Genomic DNA, 15,313 nt, shown 5'->3' with positions numbered 1-15,313 from the left:
TCTGCTCCTGGGATCCGTCAACACGGATTTCCCTGTTGATGTTATCATGTTTCGTGTTAAAAATAAAAAAGTCTCTATGATTAGCTGGCTCTTTTCTTCCATCTTAAAGAAGAGGCTGAGGTTCAGAGAGGGGCATGGGAAAGCCGCTGGCTGAGCCAGGCACAGCCTCCCCACTCCCGGTACCCACCCTAGCACCCAGGTTTCCAGGTCTGCTGCCTGGCCCTTCTCTCTGCACCTGGTCTTAGCATTTGCACACCGGTGAGAAGCAGGGAGATGGGGCAGTCCGCTGGTGGCCCCAGTGAGTGGTTGTCCCTAAGCAGGGGGTGGATGTCCGACCACTAACCCTTATTGTAAATCTGCTGGCCTTGGTGCTGGGGCTGCTGCGTGACCTGGAGCCAGTCACCGCTCCCCTGAGTTTTTGTATCGCCTCTGGTGAACCGGGGGAGCAGGAATCTGTCTTTGGGGCCGGAGTTGGCAGACGGGGTGGCTGGGACTTCATGACCCCAGGAAACGGCGGCATCCTCCTTTGCTGACTCGGAACTCTCTGGACCCCAGCCCTCGCGGGGAGCCACCCCGAAACCCGTCTTTCTCCACAGAGCCACATCCCCTTAGGCCTGTCCCACACAGACTGGTTTGGCCAAACTGCCTTTCAGCGCCCAGAGGTTTGGGACGACGCTCCCACACGATGGAGGGGAGCGGCCTGCCTTCAGAGCATCCGACGGGGACGAAGCCTAACCTCTTTCTGGCCGCATTTGTCTGGCTGTGCAGGGCTGGCCACTGCTGTGGACAGGAGTGGTCAAGAGCCTGCAGGGCAACAGAGGCTTCGCAGAGGCGTCTCCTCCTCCACCATGTCCCCCGACCTGGTCTGCTGGCTTCTCCCCACTAAGCAGGACAGGCTGAGTGCAGACCAGCGGCTTTCCTGAGCTCCCCCACATGATGGAGAGACAGGGTGGACCTCAGAACAGCTCTGTCCGCCTTGTTGGGCGAGCTTGGGTGCCCCTCTGCCCCTTTGGGCTTCCTCCTCACCTGCCAGCTTGAGTCAGCTGTCACCAGCGACAGAGAGGGTCGCCCCCACAGGAGGTGAGAGAGTGCCCTCCAGGCTGGGGGATTTGAGAACAGGCTGGGGTGCCTGAGCCCCTGCCCTGTTTATGGGGGTCAGGGCCCCACTCTGTCTGTGAGATCCTGCTGGTCATCAGCTCAGGACCACATGGGCCCTCCTTGGAGGAAAGAACCCAGAAGCATCCCAGGTGCGCCCCGGTGCCCCAGGAAATGTCGGGAGCCATCCATCCAGACGCCAGTCTCCGGGGCCCCGCCTGGCAGACAGTGGCCTTTAAAAATACTGTTCACCAAGTGATTCCGGAGACTGTTTACAAGCTTGAGCTGAGACAGGCACAGGGGATAGGCCAAAGTACCTTAAAAAGCATCCTTCAGAAAGAAAAAAAAAAGAAAAAAAAAACCCAAACAAAAAACAAAACCCTCTCAGATCCCAGGTTGTAAATAGATGGATATTACTATAAAAATACTTTTGGCTGCAGAAACACATGGCGGGAAGGCTGGGGGTGGTTTTTTCCATGGTTAGCTGGGACCTGGAGACTCCAAATGGGGCAGCCACCGTTCCGGGCGGGGCCCTGTGGGATCGTTTGCACCAAAGAGCCCCAGCTCAAGGCGAGAGCGAGAACCAGAAATAACAAGGGCAAGCACATTTTCCATCAAGGAGGCTGGGTGTTTGCCTCTCTCCGCAGCCTGCTCCTCTCCCCTCCCGAGCCAGCCAGCTCCTGCAGCACCCCTGCACCCCACCACTCCCGGCCCCTGCCAAGGGCAAGATGAGGCTGAGGGCAGCGAGGCACCTGTGGACACCAGAGCCGGGCCTGTGGGGCTCTGGACACGTGCGCACTCCACTGCCCCCGCGGCCTCCCGGGGCCCTGGCTGAGGCTGGGGCTTGGAGACACCGTCGGAGGACTCTCCTGGGAGCAGAGGCCCCAAGAAACCCACGCGGCAGTTCGCCTGTGCCTGTCTCCCTGGCTCCAGGCGCCAACAGTTCCAAACGGAGTCTCTGGGTTTTCTGGGGCAAGGGGCTGGGGGAGGACTGGGAAGCCCAGGGCTTGACTCTCCTGTCACAGGCAGGTGACTTCAGATGCTCCACCTCAGGCTTCGAGGCCTCTAGGACCAGCTTGCCTGTGAGTGCCCGGCGTGTTCTGACCTGCCTGCCAAGGCTGTTGAAGGCTGTTCCTCCAACAGGCTGGCTACCTCCTCGGCCGGGCGAGAGCTTGTGCTGGTCCTCCTGCCTGGAGTGCCCTCGGCCCTGTCTTGATCCGATGAAAACTTTCCTTCTTCAAACCCAGCTCAAGAAACAGCTGTGCCCAGAAGCTGCGGGCCCCTGGCCTGACACGTCCTGGCCCTTCGGTCACTGTCCTAACACTTCCAGCCTGTCCACCACTTCCCACCCCCTTGTGGGTGCCTCTTAGGTCCCGCCTGGGCTGGGGCTCCCAGAGTGCCCACTTCATCATCTCATAATCATATCGATAACTGAAGTGGCAGGAACTCTCAGGACTGAGCTCCTCCTCCTGGGGCCAGACTCTCCCTCAGTTCAGTTCAGTCGCTCAGTTGCGTCCGACTCTTTGGGACTGCAGCACGCCAGGCCTCCCTGTCCATCACCAACTCCCAGAGCTTGCTCAAACTCATGTCCATCGAGTCCGTGATGCCATCCAACCATCTCGCCCTCTGTTCGTGGGGTTCTTACGGCGAGAACACTGAAGCGGGTTGCCATTCCCTTCTCCACTGGACCACATTTTGTCAGAACTCTCCACCACGAGCCATCCATCTTGGGTGGCCCTGCACGGCATGGCTCATAGTTTCTTTGAGTTAGACAAGGCTGTGGTCCGTATGATTACATGACTCTCCCTGCCTCACCTCATTCAGTCTTCGTGACTCAGTGGCACAGGGTGACCATGCCCACTCTACAGAGGAGACTGAGGCACAGGGAAGGAGGGACCTGGCTAGGTCACACGGCTGCGAATAGAAGGACGGGGAGCCAGCCCATGCCTGTTCACCTGGGACCACCCTCCGCCTGACGACCTAGTCTGGGCACACGGTCTGGCCCCTTGGCAAGGGCTGAAGAGACGTCTGTTGAATGAACGACCGACCCACGGCAATGGACGCGGCAGCCGTTCACGTTTCTTTGGCACCCTGCCCCCACTCAGCAAAGCGTGGCTGCCTGTCGCACAGGATGTGGCGCGAAGGCAGTGCTGCACCACAGGCCACTGGGGCCCTGGGGCCTGTGCGGGTCCACACCCTCGCTGGCCCAGACGCCCCCAGGACAGGGCTCGGGTTCAAACGCCGGCTTCCTCCTCGCTGCAGAGTGACGGTGCTCCACGCTGTCATCTTTTCCGGCCTCGGCTGTCCTCCTCAGTCAGGTGGGCTAGCAGTGCCCACTGCCCAGGAGTTGTTGGGGGTGACCAGCCAAGAAGTGGGCGCCATGGTACTGGGTGGTCTCCTCTCCCAAGCGGCGAGGGCCTCTTCATCTCCGGTGGCAGTGGTGAGGTCTGACTCAGGGCGGGAGGACAGGCTGGGAGGACGCAGTTCAGACGGGCCACTGACGGTGCACAGAGGGAAGGCCGTGCCAGGGGCAATGGAGACAGGCCCGAAGATGGGGGCTGGCACGCGGCGCACACCCCAGACGTGTCAGCACCCGTGTTCGCTCCTGCTCACCCTGCATGCTTGCCTGGCCCCAGCCCTGGTGGAAGGAAACAGACTTTAGAAGCGGGTGGCTGGCGGGGCGAAGGGGGGAGTGGGTTTGCTGGGACGACAGTGATGAGGACCAGTCGTACACCGGCCACGGCTCGAGGCAGATGGGCAGATGGGCAGGGGGCTCAGGAGCCAGCAAAACCCAGACTTTCTCGAGCAGGGGAGGAGGGCAGGCAGGGATCAGACAGGAGCCAGGGGGACAGGGCAAGCCTGGGCCACGGCCTGTGGTTGTGCTTGGGGAGGGAGGGCTCCCCAATCAGCACTTACCCGACTCCCCCCAGCCCAGGATGCTCCCAGTGGCCCGAGGGCCTCTCTCTGCAGCAGGACAGGTCTCAGTGGCCTTGTGGGATCTAGCCCCTGGCTGTCCATGGGGAGGCGGTCCTGTTGTGTGCCCATTCCACAGAGAGGAAAGTGAAGCCCAGGGAGCAGGGGAGGCAGGCTGGAGGTCACATAGGTGGCGATGGTGCCCGAGACAGGAGGGCCCCCCTCTAGTCCAGGCTGTGTCTGTCCCTGAGCTGCTGGCTGGGCCCTCCCATCAGCGCCCCTGGCCCAGGGGCCACCTGTGTGGCCCTGGTGACGTGGGGACTCCCGGGGAAGCGCCTCTGGGAGTGGACCGAGCAGGGCAGCGGGCTTGGGGGCGGGGTCAGGAGGCCCAGGTCCGTGCAGGTAACTCACGCAGGAGCCCCAACTCCAGCTGCCCCGAGCTGTCAGGACGGGCGTCCGTCCTTTCGCTTTTAAACAAACACGTCATGAATTTAAAAGTCAGGGCAGAGACCTGTCCAAGGCGTAAAAATAGCCACCTGGCCACAGAGTCAGCACCCAGCTCGCCCCTGGTCCCCAGCCTGGCGCTCCCAGAAGCCAGGGCGCCCCCTCCCCATCCAGGCCCCCTTCCCGGGGTGGGGGCGGGGCTGGCGGCGCCCGGAGTGTGGGAGTAGGGGCCGGATGGGGGCTCCAGAAAATGAAACCCTGCACTAGACGCCGGAGCCGAGCCTGTGCCGCCCGGGGCCTCAGTTTCCCCAGGCGCCGGGCAGGCTCCGCGCGCCGCGCGGCCGGCCGCTTTGTGTGGCCGCTCAGACAATGGCCCGGCCGCTGTCCGCCTGCTCCGCCCGGTGGTGGGTTTTTTTTTTTTTTTTGGGGGGGGGGGTGGTAGGCCGGGAGGGAATTCTGCTCCCGCCCCGCCCGCGCCCCCCGCCCCCGCGCCGCCGCCCCCGAGCGACTCCCGGGAACCCCTGGCGGAGGAAAACTTGCAAGTTTGCACCGCGCTCGCTCGCCTGCAACTCGGCGGCGGGGCGGGCAGCGCGGGGGAAAGGGGCGCGCTCCGGGCGCCGGGGAGGGGGGGCGGAAGGGGGTGCGCTCCGGGCGGGCGGGGCTGGGCGCGCGCGCAGGGGGCGGGGGGCGCGCTCCGGACGGCGGGGAGGCGCGGGGCGGGGGCTGCGCTCCGGCAGGGCCGGGGGGCGCGGGGGGCCGGTGGGGGGCGCGCTCCGGGCGGGCGGGGCTGGGCGCGCGCGCAGGCCGGGCGGGCGGGCGGCGGCGCTGCGCCGAGTCCGCGCCCGTCGCGGGCCCCCCGCCGCCCCCCCGCCGGCGCCGCCGCGGTCGGAGCGGGGCGCGGGCGCGCGCGGCGGGGGCGCGGGCGGGCGGGCGCGCGCGCGGCGGGGGCGCGCGGCACAAGTAGTTTACATTGTTGGGCGACTTTTGCAACAACTCGCCGCGCCGCGGCCTCCGCGCGCCGCCGCCGCCGCCGCCGCCGCCGGCTCCCGCCGCCCGGGCCCGGCCGGCCGCGCCGGGGGCCGCCGCGAGGTCGCCGCAGACATGGACACCAAACATTTCCTGCCGCTCGGTGAGTGATCGCGGGCGGCGGCGGGGCGCGTCCCCGGCGCGCGCGGGGGCCCCCGGCCCGCCCCGCCCGGCCCCGCGCCCCCCGGCCGGCCCGCGCGGAGTTGGGGCGCGGGGCCGCGAGCGGGTGGGCCGGGCAACTTTTCCCCGGGCCGGCGGGGCGCGGAGCGGGCGAGGGCGGCGGGCAGCTCGCGGGCCGCGGCGGGCCGCCGACTTGGAGCGGGCAGCGGGAGGGCAGCGGGGCCGGAGGGGCGGCCGGTCGGCTGGACCGGGGCGGCAGGGGGGGACTCCCGGCCCCGCCCGGCGGCAGCTGGCGCCCCCCGCCCGGGCGCCCCGCTCCAGCGGGGCGGCGCAACTTGTGCGCTCGCAGCCTCCGGCCGCCCTGGCATCGGGACGGCCTCTGCGCCGCCGCCCGGGCTGCGGAGTCCAGCAGGCCGCCGGCCCTGGAACGCTCGGGACCCCTCCTCCCCCAGAGCCGCCCGGGCGCCAGTGGGCAGGGTCGCCGAAGGGCCTTGAGACCGGGACCAGCAAACCCGGGGAGGCCCCTTCCAGAAACGGGGACCCTCACTCTGGCGCACGCGAGTGTTCTCCTGGCGTTCCCTGGAGCTGGCCCTGCACTTGGGGTGGACACCGTGGAGGGTCGGAGGGCCGGCTTTCCCGTCCTCCCGCTGCCATCGCGCCCAGTGGCTCCCTTGCCCTGGACCGCTCTCCAGCTCCAGGTCTGGCCCCACAAAGGAGGCGGGGGCATGGCCAGGTGCCCCCAGCCCGCTGTCCTCCCGCGGGTTTGGGAACCAGTGAGAGGCAGGGGAGGGGGAGGGGGTGGGGAGACTTTATAAATGAGCCCGGGAAGGATATTAATTTGGCGGTGGGGCCGGCAGCCGGGCTGTCAGGCTGGGTGAAGGATTTGTGCTGAATGGAAATTAAAACAGCTGATTATGAATGAAGCCCGTGGCGTGCTGCCGCTCCCGCCTGCCCACCCCCTCGCAGCCTGGGGTGCAGTTTGGCCACCCGCTTGGCCGCCAGAACGCAGCGCAGCTGCGGGGACGCGTGTTGAGATGGGGAGGTGGAGGGGAGCCGCGTGAAGCCGCCCGGCTTCCTGGGTTGGCTGGGTGAGGGTCAGTGCTCCTGGCAGGCGCGCAGAGGGGCGTGTGACATGGTGACCGGGGTGGGCTTCCAAGTTCGCCAGGTCCAAGAAGACTCCTTCCGTGACCCTGCACGGTCCAGACCTCCGCAGGTGCCAGGCTGGGCGCTCTCCTTCCTCCTCAGAGCCTCCAGGGCGGGCACGCACGTCCATTTTGCAGATGAGAAAACTGGTTGAGGCCAGCGGCTACAAAGTGATGGTTTGGGGTTTGAAGCCCCAGCCTGGTGGTGCCTGTGTGTTCGGACTGAAAGCTGAGTTGATTGTGACTCGCTGCTGCTGGGCCTGGCTGCCTGGGGTGGGAGTGGGGGGGGGGCGCTGTGTAGGCCAACAACCTCTCCTGTCGCCTATTAAAGTCTTACACACTCGTGTACACACACACAGAGGCGCCCCCGGGACAGGAATGCTCAACTCTGTCTTTGCTCTTCTCCCGGGCCCCCCGATGAGGCAGGGCCCTGCCTGGGTGCGGGGAGCGGATGGGTCCCCGTCCCTGACGTGCTGGCAGGGTTCTAGGAGTGGGCCCGTGGAGGGCCCTGGCTGCAGGCTGGCTGTGCTGGAGACCCCACAGGGAGGAAAAGTTGTGTCCCAGGAACCTGGACGGGTGTCAGGTTCCCCCCAGCCCTCCCGCCGCGGCAAGGAGGCTGGGGGGGCTTCTCTCTGACCCAGCCTGCGGCCTCCCAGGCAGCCCATGCCCCAGGCCTGAGCAGACAGCCCTGGACTCTGATTACACTTTATTTTTTTTCTAAGCTTGTGACCAGCTCTGAAGTCCAGTGGAGTTAAGGTCCATTTAAGCGGCTACTTGCCTAAGCCCTTTTGTCAACACGGCCTAATCCCTCGTGGGGGGTGAGTGTCGGAAGGCCTGGCCTGTCCAGGCGTGGCTGGCTGCCCAGGGCAGACCTGGAGCAGTTGGGCAGGCGGCATTGCCCCTTAACGGTTGTCTGTCCACTTTCGGGGCCTCGGGCAGAGGGCCTGGTCCTTCCAGCACCCACTGCCTGGGGCGTGGCGGGCCTGGGTCCTTGCTATTACCTGCCCGGGAGTCTCCCAGCTGCCGAGCCTCCGCGTGAGGGCAGGGCAGGGACAAGCCCCAGGTACGGATCTGGGCCCAAGCACTTGTCCACGGCAGCCCCTGCTGCCCATGGCTGACCAGCGCCTGTGCCGGTTGAGAGAAGGCCTGTGCTGGCAGCAGTCTGGCCGGTGGAGCTGCAAGGCTGAGTCTGCGGTCTCGAGGTCTCAGACCCTGGACCCCTGGCTGCTTGTGGCCCATTTGCCTGGGGATGGGTTGGGGGGCAGTAACAGGACGGTAGGTCTACTGATTGCTCTCCGGGCAGCTCTTGGGGACCTGGGAGAGCTTGGAGCCCGGATGAGGGGCATCTGGTAACATCAGAGCCCTCGGGACCCAAAATAGAGCACATTCTCGGGCCTCCCGAAATAACAGGGTCACGTGACTCTGCGGAGGCCGGGCTTGGAGGCCGGCCTGCCGAGGCAGTCCCGTCTTGGCCTGGGCCCTAGGACTGTTGGGGCGTTTGTTTTGGTAAACTCCGGAGGGGGCTCTGTGTGTTTTGGGGGAAGTGTCAGGGTGAGAAAATTGGCCCTCGGATGGGCTTGGCTGTGGCCGTGGCTGTTGCCTTGCCGGCCTGGACTCGGATGTCTGTCCGCTGCGCCTGGGCCCAGTGTGTAGCCCTGACCCACTCTGCCTGGATGTGGTGGGACATGCTGGGGACCCTCGGAAAGGGCCATGGGGGCCAGCCGGGCGGCTCTGAGCTGGGGCTTGGCAGAGCTGAGCGGGCAGCCGTGCGCACACCGGGGCGGCCGCTGGGGGCCGGCTCCAGCTCTACCAGCTTGTCCAGCTGTGCCTGTCCTTCAGGGCCTGCGGGGATTTGCGCCTCCTCCAGGAGGCCCTCTGCCTGCCCTCCCTGGCCTCCCCCACTCTGGCCCCTGCCCCCGTGTGGCTCTTGGGGCGGGTTTCCGGTGGTGGTCCTATCTGTCGTCCTGGGAGAGGAGGCCCCGGGGGCTGGTTGTGGAATTATTGTGCGTGCAGAATGGGGCGGGTGTGTGTGGCATCCGGCATCAGGACGGGGCCCTTGATGAGTCGGGGTGGGGCAGACTTGGGGGGTGGTCTGTATGTGTGTGGGGCCGAAGGCCCGCTGGAGCCTGTGGATGCCATCTGCAGCGTCCCACCTGCCCGGTGCTCCTGGGCTCTTTCCGCAGCTGGCCTGTTTCCGCAGCGGGTGCTGGTCTCGAGCTTGGCGCGTCCTCTAGGAGCAGAGGGCTCCCAGGCTTGACTCAGCTGCATGCACAGGACAGGGCAGAGGCCGTGAGCTGGCCCAGGACCAGACCTGACCCTCCTTCTCTCTTCTGCCCGTTCCTGGTTTTGTCAGAGTTCATGGCAGCTGGCCCTGGTGGCCAGGGGCTTGAGGTGTCCGGCCTATTGGTCTGTTCCCACGGGAGCCGGCTACTGGCAGGGTCGGATACGGGCAGGGCTCTGACCCCTCGAGGTCCCTGGTGGCTGGTGGGGCTGGTGTCCACCGGTGGGTGCCCTTCGAGCCCTTTGCCCTGGCGTGCGCCGTGCAGGTCTGTGTCCTGGACGCTGTGGAAGGTCAGGGGGCAGGGCCAGGCCCTCCCCTCTCCCCGCCTGCCCTGCCCCCGCAGGGACAGCTCTGTATTTGCTCTCCTGCCCTCGTCTCCTCCGCAGGCCCCTCTGTCCCTTGCTCCCCCACCTGCACCCTCTTGAGTGACCCGGTGTACCCTGGGGACCCTGGAGCTGCCCCTTCCTGGGGGGGGGGCTGGTGGCCAGGCCTCTGGGGACCGGGTCCCCTGTCCTTGCTGCCTGTGTGTGTGTGTCCTGCCCGCTGGCCTATCAGAGCCTCAGTTGTTCATCTGTAAAATGGACGTGCGCATGGCCCTTGCTGTGTGCAGGGGAAGGCAGTCGATTGTGTCTCCCTGACTGCTTCCTTCAGAGGTGCGGCCCATGGTCGAGCCTCCCTGTGTCCCCTGTCTGGGTCGGTCGCGGGGGTGGGGGGGGGGCCAGGTGTCCAGTGATGGAGCAAAACAGGACCATGAGGCAGGGGCGTAGCTGCTGCTGTGGCGGCCGCGCGGCAGGCTTGGGAAAGAGAGGGGCCCCGCCCCGTGCTCCACGCTCCGAGCACTGGAGGCGCCTGGTCTGGGCTCCCGCAGCCCGGCTGGGGCCCTGCTCCCCAGCCCCTGGGAGGGGGTGGGCGAGGGCCTGACTTGCACGCCCACCTAGAGCCTGGGGTGGGATGTTGGAGCAGTCGTGCCCCAGCGCCTCGCAGACTGGGAAATTGCACCCTAGAGTTACAGAGCAATTGTATAGCTCAGCAGCAGAATGAGCGTGAAATGGAGCAGAAAGCAGCTAAATAAAATTGGCCCGGGCCGACGCAGGGGAGAGTGGGGACACACACGCACGCCGTGCCCTTTGTGCCGCGCTCCGGCCGCCCAGCCGGCCCGCCCGCCGCCGGCTGTCCCGCGTCCCTCCGTCTGTGTGTCCCTGCGTCCCTGAGACCCGCGTCCCTGAGCGAGGGGGGCTGGTGAGCCTGGCGCCCGCGCAGGGCCCCCTTCATCCGTAGCCCCCGTCTGTCCCGTGTCTCCGAATGCCCCTATGACACGTCCAGGGCCCTGTGCTGCCCGCCCGAGACACAGTGGTGCCATCCCCTGGGTGCCCGGTGTGTCCCTGGGCCTGGGTTTCTAGCCCCGTGATGTGGGGGATGGGCCCGTAGAGCTGTGGGGGCTGTCGGGATGGACTCGCCTCTGGGCGGTTCTGCCTGCCTTTTCTCAGCTCCGGTTGGGCCCCGTGTCCTGGGACGGGCCCCGACTGCCTGATCCTCAGGGGGCGTCTTCAGAAACCACCTGCCTGGCGGGCCCTGCATCTGTGCCCTGTCCTGCCTCCGCGGGAGCCCTGTTAGGTGTCCCGGGCCCTCGGGTGAGCGTTCTCTTCTGGGAGACCTGATGGGGCTTGAAGCTTCACTACCCTCGTTCTCTCCTGTTTACCCTGGAAGGTCCTCCTCCTGGGTCGTCCCTCGCGAGGGGTAGGGCCAGAGCCGAGGGTGGAGAAACACGGGCTGGGTCACAGCTTGAGGTGCAGCCTCAGGACCCCTGTGGCCTGGGGTCCCCGCCCTCACCCCCCAGGGCGGAGCTGTCTGCAGCAAATCCCTCAGGGCCCGAGTGGGTGCTGGGGGTGGGCAGCCACACCTGGTCCCCAGGGCAGGGCGGGGCCTCGCTTATCGTTGTGTTCCCCACCCCCAACACGCACGCACATGCTCGTGACTGCACGCCCCACGTGTCTGTGCACACAGGTGCAGAGGCGTGCACACTCTGCATGTACGAACAGCTGCACGCCCGTGTGCACACGCGCACACTCTGCCGCGGGGGTGTGCACGCACACACAGGCCCGGCCTTCCCAGCCGGTTCCAGCACAGTCCCCACGAGGTCTTCCTTAGAAGGACTCGGGCCTGCTGGCTGGCCCCGGTCCACTCGGCACCTGGGGAGCACCTGCCCGGTGCTGGCCGGGCCCTGCCGACCCGCAGAGCTGGGCGTGAGCGGTGGGGGTGGCCAGGCTTCCTGCTGGAGCCGGTTCTGGTGCGGACTCTGGCAGAGAGGCGGGCTTGCAACAGGTGTGGGGGAGGGCCCTCCGGAGCAGGGTCAGCTGAGACCAGCACCCAGAGGCCTGGCCCCCGGGCCTGCGTGGCCTAAGCTGGGAGAGGCATTACTGTGTGAGCGGCGGCTGGTTGACACTGGGCTAGGGAGGGCCCCGAGGCCATGGCGGGGGGGTTAGGCCGCCAGCTCTGTGCAGAGGGTGAGCTGGCAGCAGGCAGGGGCTGGAGGGGAGAGGGTCCTGGGTGGGCTTGGAGCCCGACCTGGCCGGTGCCCCTGTGAGTGGGCCCGAGCCTGGGCCAGGGTTGGGGACCCCACATGGCTTCCTGGGGGCTCAGGCTGGGCCCTTGGGCTGGAGTTAGCTGTGCCTTCCTCGAGCAAGGGGCCGGAAGAGGACCCAGCCCCTCGTGCGGGCTCATCCAGGCTGCACAGTGTCTGGCCGGGCCTTAGTTTCCCTGGCCGGGCGCGGGGCACGGGGCTGCTGTGTCAGGTCCTCGTGGAGGCTGTGCTGAGTCTGGAGCCTCTGGCGCAGAGCGGAGGGGATGGAGAGGGGAGCGAGCTGGGCCTGGGCCAGCGGCGTGTAAATCCTGCAGCGGCCCCGGGTCCGCCCCGTGGAGTTCAAAGCTGGCCCCGGGTGTGGCTGTGGGGCTGTAATGAGGTTACTGATTCAACCGGCCTCCTGGTGCTGCCGCGCAGAGCGGAGGGAGGCCGGGAGCTCCGGGACGGGTCTAAGTGGCCGTAATTGACCAATTTAGCTTAAGTGTCCGTGCTGGCCCCGGGCAGAGGTCAGGTGGGGACAGCCCAGGTGGCCAGAGTCGCTGCGCTCATGGGCCCCTGACGGACGGCTGCCTTCTGCCCCGCCCTTGGGAGCGGGCACCAGTTGGGCAGTTGGCCCCGAGCCCCCACCTGGGGGTCCCTGTTGCAGTCCCCTCCGTGCCTGTCTGAGGGCCCGCGTCCTCCAGAAGCCGTGTGCTGTCCCCGGCCAGCTCGTGTGTCTGTGTGCAGGATGTGGGGCGGTGGGCGCTGGGACGGGGTGCTGGGCTTGGATGTGGGGTGACAGCGTTGCCTTGGAGAAACAGCGGAGGGCCAGCCGGGGAGCACGCACGGCCCTGCGCCGTCCAGGAACACGCGGGGGGTTGAGGAGTGGGATGGAGGTCACCAGCAGCTGCGGTCACGGCAGCTCACCCTGCACCATGGAGGGTGCGCCCGGGGCCTTGTCCAGGGGCTGGTGGGCCAGCCTGGGCCCCGCTCTCTGGAGAATCTCGGCCTCTGGTCCAGAGCACCCACCTTGCTGGCTGTTTGGCCCTGAGAGGCCAGGTCGGGTGTTGGGGGCACCGGGCAGTGGTGGATGGTGGTGACCTGGCTGAACCGTCCCCCTCAAGTGGACAGGCCCCGTGGTCCACGTTTTGGGGATGGGGCTTTCAGACTTGGGGAGCTTGAGGGTTGTGCCCAAGGTGTCCTGGCTGATGAGGGCCCAGAGGGTCAATGCTGGGATCCGAGCGGTGGTGGGCCTCCTTCTTGGAGACATGCCTGCCGTGTACCCCCATGCCCCAGCTTTGTCTGGAGCAGCTTTGGGGTGCCCTCAGCAGAGGCTGTCGCTTTCTGGAGATGCCTGGTTGAGCTCTTGGGGGTCCCCTGAGCCCCACTGTAGCCGCCCCCACCCACCTGCACGGGACAGGAGAGCTCGTGTCCCGCAGGGCTGCGGCCCAGGCCGGGTGGACAGTCCAGTTTGCTCTCTGGCCAGCTCGCTGCGTGTCCGGGCAGATCCCATCTCCCCTACCGTGGTTTCCCTGGGGCCCTCTGCCTGCTGGAAGTGTCGGCCTCTCGCCCTTGACCTCCTTCCCCTGAGCTGGGGACCGCTCCTCAGGAAATGGCCCCCTGTCCTCTCCCTGCTGAGTGGGCAGGCCCGGGGCTGTGGGAGCTGGGAAGTCGGGTGAGGGTTGGCCGGACGGTCGGTCCTGGTGGGCCCAGCTGCCCAGGTCTGGTCCTCACCTGGGGTGTTCTGGTGAGGCTGTTTGGGGTGAGCAGCGTGAGGGGGAGTCTTGAGCGTTGCAGATGGAGGTTGGGCGGGGCCTGCGGGTGCTGTCGTGCCTGCCACCCCCGAGGCCAGTTCGTGCCCTGTCCCCTGGGGTTCTCCGTGGGGCCCCCCGTCGCCCCGGCGCAGCCCTCAGGCCTCTGCTCAGGATCCTGTGACCCTCACCCCCTTCACCTGCACTCAGCGCTGCTCACTCTGCTTTCTGGCTTTCTCGTGTTCGGAGCTGGTCAGGGAGAGCAAGTGTCAGCTCTGAGCGGGGAGGCTGTGTGTCCCTGGGCTGGCCAGTCACCTTTCCGGGTCTCAGTTGCCTCACCTCTCACTGCCTGGGGAAGTCAGGGAGGCTGCCAAGAGGAGGTGATGCTGTTAGGCTTTAAGGGATGAGCTAGAGTTTGCTGGGTGGGTGATGGGTCAGGACCACCCCGGCAGGTTTCAGAAGGATCCAGCGGCACAGCCGGGCCTCTGGCTGGGTGGCCCGTCTGTTGGTGAGGCGCCAGGTGAGCATGGGGGTGTGGTCAGCTGCTCTAGGAATAATTAACCTTGGGAGGAGGGGAGGCCGGGAGTGGGCCTGGCCGGCACCTGGAGGCAGGCAGCCCCTCTGGGCCTGTTCCTGCTGACCTGACGTCCCCTCTGCTGCCTGGGCCTGGGACGTGCTGGTCTGGAACGTGGCCACGCTGGCCCTCCTCGTGCGCTTACACCAGCTCCGGCTCCTGGGGAAGGGGGCGGCCGGACCTGGGCCCCCTCCGCGTGGAGCAGCTGGGGGTCCTTTCCTCTGTTGCCTGTCTGCCCCCCCATCCCTGGTCCATCGCCAAGGTTAGCCTGCCCCCGCCGTGGAGCCTCCTGCGGGAGCGCTGGTCTGCCTGACGGCTTCTCACTTACCCCCTCCTCACCTCGATTGAGGAAAAACAGCTCTGATTGGGGCCAGAGTCCACGGGAGGTGGCAGAGCCGCCCCTGCCCCACCCCTGCTCCCTGACTCTCTGCCCAGGATCAAGGTCGGTGGGGGGGGGGGTGGTGGGAAGGCAGGAGGTGGGGGCCTTGGACACCGAGCGCCAGGCCACTCTGGGCTCAGAGGGACGCTGGGTGGGCCACGACCTTCCAGGGTCCAGCTGGAGGGTCTCGGACGTCGGGAGGGGAGCCAGGGCCTCCCCGCTTCCCTTGTCCGTCTGCCTGGACACAAGGTGGGTGCCAGCGACGGCCAGGGGGCTGCTCAGAGCTCCCTGGCCTGCCCGCCCCAGCCCTGCCGCGTGAACTTTGTGACTTGGAGCGTGTTGCTTCCTCCCTGTTTATCTCGGCTTCCTCATTCGTGAAATGGAAGGAAGGATGTTGGGCCGCGTTGGAGGTGGAAGCGCTGCTCCCCGCCGGGACCCTTGGCCGACACTGCCAGTCGGGCGGGCTCTTGTCCCCGAGGTGGGGGGACCCCGAGACCTTGGTGGGCTTGGCTGGAGGCCTTGTTTGCTGCTAAAGGCAGAGCGGCAGGCGCTGCTGCGGCCTCGGACAGTGTGGGCCGAGTTAGTGTTTTCTGAAAACCCATCTGCCTGCTCCCTCCACTTGAGACTCAGAGTCCTCGTCACTGAATGCGCCCTCTGGGGGTCCGTCCCGACTCCCATGGGAGGGGAGTCCTGCTGTGTGTGTCTGTCTACCCCGGGGCCGATTCCTGGGCATGGAGCAGCCGCTGAGGGAGCCTGAGGCCAGGGCCAGGCGGTGTGTGTTCCTGTCCCCCACGTCCGCTCCGAGTGCTGCAGAGGCCGCCGCCTCCTGTTGCTGGACAGAACCCGGGTTTCCCTTGGACCCAGTGCCCGGATGCAGTGTGGGGGGCCCTCAGCCCCAGGCGATGCCCTGTTGAGACCTCGTTCCTTCCTCTGCAGCTGAGGCTGTCTTGTTGAAACCTGGCTGGGGGGCGAGAGGTTCAAAACTAGCCTCGCTCCTGCCTGCCGCCGTTTGTCCGTCCCTCCGTGTG

General features: G+C 66.8%; 1 protein-coding gene and 1 long non-coding RNA gene across 7 annotated transcripts in view; one reads left to right on the top strand and one right to left on the bottom strand.

Moving 5' to 3' along the window:
• Positions 1 to 1,351: 1,351 nt before the first annotated feature.
• Positions 1,352 to 4,822, bottom strand: LOC121819255 (uncharacterized). Its single transcript, XR_006059526.1, has 2 exons — positions 4,012 to 4,822; positions 1,352 to 3,733 (listed from the first exon to the last, which is right to left on the bottom strand). It is a non-coding gene; the product is annotated as an uncharacterized LOC121819255 (long non-coding RNA).
• A 592-nt stretch (positions 4,823 to 5,414) lies between these two features.
• Positions 5,415 to 15,313, top strand: part of RXRA (retinoid X receptor alpha) — a 91,999-nt gene continuing 82,100 nt past the window's right edge. Inside the window, exon 1 of one of the 6 annotated variants that reach the window (XM_027966139.3) lies at positions 5,415 to 5,581. In XM_027966139.3, the coding sequence (XP_027821940.1) occupies positions 5,554 to 5,581 (28 nt within the window). In that variant the 5' untranslated portion in view covers positions 5,415 to 5,553. Of the gene's footprint in view, positions 5,582 to 5,975; positions 6,297 to 8,776; positions 12,315 to 13,913; positions 14,169 to 14,407; positions 14,535 to 14,655; positions 14,764 to 15,313 lie in introns of those variants that run through there. The other 5 variants (XM_042247978.2, XM_042247982.2, XM_042247975.2 and 2 more) reach the window with 5 other exon arrangements.

The sequence above is a fragment of the Ovis aries genome, chromosome 3 (genome assembly GCF_016772045.2).
Source record: "Ovis aries strain OAR_USU_Benz2616 breed Rambouillet chromosome 3, ARS-UI_Ramb_v3.0, whole genome shotgun sequence".
NCBI classification, from domain to species: domain Eukaryota; kingdom Metazoa; phylum Chordata; class Mammalia; order Artiodactyla; family Bovidae; genus Ovis; species Ovis aries.
This window is presented reverse-complemented; position numbering and strand designations above follow the sequence as displayed.